This window comes from Nanorana parkeri, unplaced genomic scaffold (genome assembly GCF_000935625.1).
Source record: "Nanorana parkeri isolate BGI_ZX_2015 unplaced genomic scaffold, ASM93562v1 scaffold1249, whole genome shotgun sequence".
Lineage (NCBI taxonomy): Eukaryota > Metazoa > Chordata > Amphibia > Anura > Dicroglossidae > Nanorana > Nanorana parkeri.
In genome coordinates, this window is record NW_017307517.1 from 357,746 (window position 1) to 365,705 (window position 7,960).

At 41.3% G+C, this 7,960-nt stretch overlaps 1 protein-coding gene across 1 annotated transcript in view; it reads left to right on the forward strand.

The window, feature by feature from the left end:
* The window catches only part of LOC108797244 (olfactory receptor 5V1-like), a 14,331-nt gene that overhangs the window by 1,011 nt on the left and 5,360 nt on the right, over positions 1-7,960 (forward strand). The window contains exon 3 of the mRNA XM_018568814.1: positions 186-264. Within this exon, the coding sequence (XP_018424316.1) occupies positions 186-264 (79 nt within the window). The remainder of the gene's footprint in view (positions 1-185; positions 265-7,960) is intronic.

The following is a 7,960-nucleotide window of genomic DNA, read 5'->3' on the forward strand; positions in this document are numbered from 1 at the left end:
ATGGAAAAAGTCTGGACCTGACGCATCAGGTTCTGGTGGAGGGCGGTACTGAGGAGGAGGGGGGTATGGAGGAGCAGGATCCCAAGGTTTGTAGCTGGGTTACTGTAAGAAGGTGGGGTAGAGGGAAGAGTGAGAAAGAGGCCAGCCCTGAATTGAAACACCCCGATAAATATTCCACATTGCAGGATGTTGGGGATATTAGTTCAGGGGTGCCATTGCTGGAGCAAGACGCTTCCACGATCCGCAGGGGGAGTGACTGCTACAGTACGGATGGGAGCAGGATGGAGGGACAGGAAAGACAGATTTTGGTGGTGGGGGATTCCATTATCAGATGCACAGAGAGGGTAATCTGCCATCAGGACCATGAGCATCGAACAGTCTGCTGCTTACTGGGGGCTCACTTTTGACACATTGCGGAATGGATTGACAGGTTACTGGATGGGATTGGGCATGACCCAGCTATCATGGTGCACATCGGCACCAATGGCAAAATAGGAGGCAAATTGAGTGTCCTAAAAAGCGAGTTCAGAGACTTAGGTGCTAGGTTAGAGAAAAGGACCTCCTCGGTAGTATTTTTTGAGATACTGCCAGTGCCACAAGCCACTCCAGAGAGGCAGCGAGAGTCGAGAGAACTGAACAAGTGGCTTCGGAGCTGGTGTCAGAAAAAGAGGGCTTTGAGTTCATGGAGAACTGGGCTGACTTCTCAGTCAGTTGCCAACTCTATAGCAAAGATGGGCTGCATCTAAATTGGGAACGTGCAGCAATTTTGGGAGAGAAAATTGTTAAAAGACTGGAGGAGCTTTTAAACTAGATAATGGGAGGGAGGGAATAAAAATGGATACAATAAATATAGAGCAAATAACTACAGGGGCAATTCATATAGAGAGCAGTAGTACAAAGGGGGACAGAGGGCTCACTCCAGTCGATCTAGTCAATCTAATCACTCCAGTCAATCTAATTAGTAATGTATCAAGCATACCGAGGTCTAATAAAAAAAGTAGTTGGGCTCCAGAAATAAGTAATAATAAAACCAAACTAAAATGCATGTACACCAATTCTAGAAGTCTAGCAAACAAATTAGAGGAGCTTGAACTTGCTACTCGAACAGGACTTCGATATAGTGGGAATATCAGAAACTTGGCTAGACAGCGCACATGACTGGTCAACCAATGTACAGGGGTACAACCTGTTCAGGAGGGATAGGGTTGGTAGAAGAGGGGAAGAGGTATGCATGTAAGTAAAAAACAATCTAACTGTGCACATACGAGATGACCTCATGACCAAAAGATGCGATGGGGTAGAGTCCTTGTGGCTAGAACTAGATAAGACTGATGCTAGTCGTAAACTAATTGTGGGTGTGTGTTATAAACCCCCAAACATAGGGGAAGAGGAGGAGGCTCACCTACATTCCCAAATAGAAATTGCTGGTAAGCAGGGAAATGTTGTTATAATGGGTGACTTCAATTATCTGGACATTGATTGGTCAAATGGAACCTCTCATTCTATAAAGGCTGGCCGTTTTGTGAACCTGTTGCAGGACAATTTCATGGATCAGATGGTTGATGTTCCAACCAGGAAGCATGCTATACTAGATGTATTAATTTCCAATAGTTGCAGACATAGCGATTAGGGATACATTGGGTAATAGTGATCACAGGATGATTACTTTTAATGTTGGGTACAGATAAGAGAAGTGGATTGGTTTGAAAAAAAAAAAAGGAACACTTCGATAAGCTGCGTCATCTAGTATGACACTAAATGGGACAAATTATTTCTAACAATGAACACAGAGAAGTGGGATAGTTTTAAGAATACATTACACAATACTATTGCCAAGTGCATACCATTGGGTAAAATAAAAGATCAAGAGCTAAGCCTGCATGGTTAAATACAACGGTAAGACAACACATCAAAGAAAAGAAGATAGCATAAAATATAAGATGGAGAGGACTGCATTGGCATTCCAGAGCTACAAGGAATGCAATAAGAGATGTAAACATGAAATACGAGCAGCTAAAATAGCTTACGAGAAGCATATCGCCACAGTCAGTAAAAAGAACCCCGAAAAATTCTACCAATATATAATCAGTAAAAGGATAACAAAAGAGCAAGTCGGCCCAATAAAAGATGAAAACGGGAGATTCATTACGAATGACAGGGAGAAGACTAATGTGTTAAATTCATGTTTTTGCTCAGTATGCACTCAGAAAAAAGATGGGTTAAATGGAGATAAGAATGTGAGTAGCTTAGTGCGTAAGTTATCGCAGTGGTTGACAGTAGCAAACAACTTAACAAAGACTTGAAAAACTTAATGCAAATAAAGCATTAGGACCAGATAACCTGCACTCCAAGGTACTTAAAGAACTCAGCCAGGTTATAGTAAGACCATTATTCCTCATTTTCAAAGACTCCATAATGACTGGTAGGGTGACTGACTCCAAAATGACTGGTACCAAGTGACTGACGGAAAGCTACAGTAGTACCAATATTCAAAAAGGGTTCAAGATACCCATCTGAGACTTACAGACCAGTCAGTTTTAACTTTTTAACTTTTAACTTTTAAAATTTCCGCCGGTTCAGCCCCCCTGCGACGCGGACGCTCGCAAGGGACGGAACCCGGAAGACGGATGCCGGCATCGGCCGGAGGACACTGCGGGGATCGTGGACAAGGTAAGGGACGCTACCCTGTAATCCCGAGTGTGGCTCGGGGTTACCGCTTATGGTACTGAAAATTAACCCCGAGCCACACTCAGGAATACCGCCAAGGAGGTTAATGGGTACTCCACTAGGGAAGTCAGAAATGGAAAAAGATTTGGGGGTCACAGATTAAATAATAGCTTGCAATGCCAGGCTGCAGCAAATGAAGCTAGCAGAGTACTCTCCTGTATTAAAAAGGGAAACCTAAAGTGTTATTGCCCATATGTGGCAAACTCCTACTGTGCCCATCACGGACGATCTCCAGCCGGCAGGGAGAGAGGTACGGTGGGAGGGAGCGGGGGGAAGGACGGACCAGCTGCAGTCTTATTACAAGTGATCTCGGCGACATCGCAGAGATCATTGGTAACCAAACAAGCATCTTCCCCGCTCTACATTTAGCCCTGCTTGCCCAAAGCAGGGCTAATTGTAGAAAGCCACCCACCCGGTGCCCAGAATTACATGTCCCGGCATCGGGGATCCACACCCCTGCCGCCCCTCTGCTCCCTGCCGGGCCTCGGTGGCCTTGTGGCAAATCGGGCCCTTAAAGATTCCTGAATTGGAGAAATCTCTGCTACCGTCTATAAAACCAAAAAGTGGGGGGGGGGGGATATACTGTGTTACACTCTGAACTTGACCCTGAGAGTAGGTTTGGCCTGCTTGTCTTGGATGTAGCAAGTACCACTTACTCCTATTGTAATGTTTATGCCCCTAAACTGATTCTGCCAAAATTTTACACAAAGCTTATACAAAAATTGTTGGAGAGGGATCTTCTTAAATTAGTGGTAGTGGGGGACCTCAACGCTGCAATAGACCCACTTTTAGACCATTCACATCTTCATAGGCATCAATGGTTCATTTAAAATATTTAGTGCTCCAAACTCCTCTTGCGGATGCTTGGAGACTTTTGAATCCAATTGAACATTACTACAGCTGTTATTGCAAGGCTCATGCCACATTTTTGAGAATCTATTATATTCTGGTTGCTGAGAACCCCTTTCCCAGTGTCACCAGGGTGTCTATTGCCAATTTATAGTTATCAGATTATGCTCCCCTTATTTTATTGTTAGCCTTGAGATCTCGTATTTCCACATCTAGAGGTTATGAGAAGCCACATTATTGCATATATATTCATAGTCATAGTTAGTCAGGTTGAAAAAAGACACATGTTCATCGAGTTAAACCTATAGACTTATATAAAAAAAAAAGAAGAAAAGCCTACAACAGAACGCTATGCCCACAGTTACCTACTGTTAATCCAGAGGAAGGCAATACTGAGGAAATTTAATGAGAAACATAGGCGTTATACAGCCTTGCAACAACAGGTTACACAGGCTTATCTTTCCCACCTCGTGCAGGATTCACAACAATTGAAATTAGCTTGGCAGACCACGATGATGGCATTTAATGCTGTCCCCCCAAGTTACTATGTCTGACCCTGGAAAAAGTCGTCGGAGGCAAAACGTACGTCGGGCGCGGTTAGTTGACGTCAGGTGGTTTTGTGGATGAGGGGAGGCTCTCTTCAGCTTGGTTACACCTGGAGATCATGGATTGGGATCCCTAAAGACAGAATAACCCCTCTGGAAGTTAAACGGGGAAAGTGTTTTAGATCTTCTCTGTGAGAGGTCTGAACATAAGGTGAGAGGCAGCTAATGCCGTGTGCACGGGTGAAGATCTAATCACAAAGCAACTACACAGGTGGATATATTGTTTAATAGCTAACTTGGCTATAAGAGTTTTAGTCCTCTATGTTTAGACATATGCATTTATACCTGATTTGGACATTTTGACCTGGTTTATGCACACTAAGTATTGTTTAGATTTATGCATGTTGGGTTTTTTTCACTCACTGAAGAATTAAATCTGAATAGAGAGATTAAGAGCATGACACAGTTTAAGATTTATATGTCTGGCCTAATAACTCATAATACATTCTATAGGGGGGTAATAAAATTAGCTCTTCACCTGCATGGTTGACGGGGTCTACATATTTTGCGGAATAAAGACCAGGTCTCCAGTACCTTGACTACCTCGCCTGCTTTTATTATGGCCCATTTTAAAAATTACTATAACCAGCTTTATACTGCCCAACACACTTAGCCTGTCCTGTTGGAATCTTCATTTGCCAAAACGGGCCTCTCAAAATTGACAGTGGAGCAGAGGAGTGTTTTGGATTCTGTTATCCTACTGGAGGAAGTTCAGTCAGCCATTAAGCAGTTGGCAAACAACACATCTCCTAGCCCCTATGGCTTCTCAGCTTCAATTTATAAATTACTTCTGCCTGATCTTAGTCCTTTATTAATATAATTGTACAATGATATATTGGGGTTGATTTACTAACCTTATAAACACGCCACGAACAAGTATACACCTCTGTAGTGTGTTCCCTCCCAGCATGATCTATTGGTGGAATCTAGACACCTTTGTAGTGTGTACACACCCAGCAGGTTTGTTGTGCAAAGCCCTGCATGAATTGCAAGGAGATGTTGTGTAAATTAGTTCTACATTGTGTTGCTTGCGTTGATGAATGCAGGAATGTAAATGCATGAGCTTACCATTTTTGTCTAAACTGTGAAGCAGCATTATATATGCATCATGTGCATGATTTTTCCATATATGGCATTAGTGGAAATATGCTTTTAGAGACTTTTTGGTTGATAAATACGTTTTGCTGTGTAAAAATCACACGCACCTAGTGCGTGCGTGTGTTTAGGTTAGTAAATCACCCCCATTGACTCATAATACGTGCTTTCCTAACCTTAACAAAGCCCATACTACTTTGCTTTTAAAAGATGGTAGAGACCCGACCCTGGTTACTTTCTGCCTATTTCTTTATTTAACAACGATTATAAGATATTATGATGAATAGGCGTCAAACTTTTTTACCATCATACCAGCTGGGCTTCGTGCAGAACAAACATTCAACCATGGGTATGTGCTCTGCAATTGCTGCAACTATCACTTCCATACGATTTAGTGCTCCTAAATCGATGCTCAAGTCTAGACACAGAAAAGGGTTTTGATAAATTAGAGTGACCCTTACTGAATCATATTTTATCTGTCTGAGCCTTTGGTCACATGTTCACCATGTATATAGACGTGTGCGATTCGTTTCGTTCCGAATAGAAATTCGGACGAATTTTCGGAAATTCTGACATTCGGATGTATCCGAATTCCGAATTACAGATATAACGAATGCAAACGAATCCGAATTTCCGTTTCCGAAATTCGGTAGCGGTAGTTCGTTCGAACATTCGTTTCGTTTTCGTTTCTTATTCATTTCCTCCGTTGAAGAAAAACATTTTCCCCCTCAAATGTCACTTTGCTGAAAATGAACGAACGAATGAACGAAACGAAAACGAAACGAAAACGAAACGAACGTTCGAACGAACTACCGCTAACGAATTTCGTCCAAATCCGAATTCCGTATCTGAATTGACTTTCACACCCGAATCCCGAAAAACTAAATAACACAAATCCAAATTTAAAACGAAACGAAACTAAACACATTTTTTGGCAGTGCACATGTCTAATTGTATATTCAATATATCTATTCTAACTCAGTTTCTAAACTCTTAGTTAATGGCCAGCTTTCCAATCCACTATTTATGCAGCGTGGCACTTATCAAGGATGTCCCCTTTCCCCTCTTTTGTTTAATTTAGCATTGGACCCCCTTTTACAACTCCTAGACTCTTTATCTGAGTTCCAGGGCATCCCTATAGGAACCATGCAAATCACAAATACTATATATCTCAAACCTGAAGACGGTCTTACCTAGTATATTGTCTCTGATGGAAACAAATGGCCTTATCTCAGGCTATACTATCAACTTGGATAAATACAGAGCAGTATACCTTACAAACTGCACAAAGCCTCATTAGAGTACCCCTTCACTTTTATATGGTATGGGGATAAAAACTCATATTTAGGGCTTTTTATCCCCCAAAATCCACACAGACTTTGTGTTGTTAATATTCCTCCTTTATTGAAACCCTTACTGACTAATGCAGGGTTATTTCCAAAAGGGTGAAGAGTTTGGAGAAGGCAGGAGAAGTGAACAATCTAGGACAACATAGCTGAACTGGAAAGTGAGCTGAATTGGAGAATGTTTCCAAATCAGCTATATTGTCCTAGATTGTTCACTTCTCCTGCCTTCTCCAAACTCTTCACCCTTTTGTGAATAACCCTGATGGTCTCACTTTTCCTTATCTTATATGGGGTGGATTAATCTAATTACAAATGGTGCTTTTTCCCAAGTTATTGTAATACTGCAAACATCGCCCCTGTTGTTTCAACAGTTGGTTTTTAAAATGCTTACCCAGAAGTTTCAAAGGTTTATTTGTGTGGGAAGGCACACTAAAATTAGCCTATTAAAAATTGTGGATTTAATTTTCTGGACCTGGGGTTATGCTCTTACGATGCTATAACTGGTTAACTGGAAAAATTGGATTCATGGTGCTAGTATTTACAAAGACACTGATCTAGATCAGAATGCTATACCTGACCTCCATTTGTTATATATGCTTCACATGCACAAGGACCTCTCTGCTCCTGAGGTGATTTCTAACCTCATTCTCTATTCTTGCTGGATCATTTGGCACAAACTACGCAATATATGCCACTTAAATAGTCACTCCACTTTTTTTCTACCTTTATGGGGCGATCCTGATTTTCCCTTAACCTTTAGGTCACAGTTGTTTTTAAGAGGGGCTTGTCACTGTATGGTCCCTTGTTGATTTTCATACACTTAAACCGCTTACTTTTCAAGCTGCTTCAAAAGTTTATCCTTTTTTAAACTCTGAACTTTTTACATATTTACAGTTACGCTCCTATGTTCGTAGTGTTTTTAATACATTCTCTGCAGTAGACTGTGACAATCCAATAGACAAATTTTTAGGGAACAAAATCCATCTAAAAGGTGCTTTTTCTCAAGATTATGCATGGTATAGACTAGGGTTGCACAGATACCAAGTACAGTACTCGGTACAAGTACGAGTACATGTACCGATACTTTTGAGCTCCAAGACTACACTAGAGAAAAATTCAAAAATTAGGAGGCAGCTGCCATTTGTAAGGAGCACACGGAGCTCCTGGGATTTGTACATCTCTTTTTTAATGTATGATTTTGTTTTTATAAATATAAATAAAGGGATGCACAGATACCAGTTTTGCGAGTACGAGTACTGGTACTTGCCGAGTACTTACAAGTATGAGTACTGATACATTTTTGTTTATTGTCATGTGACAGTTTTTCTAAAACAATAC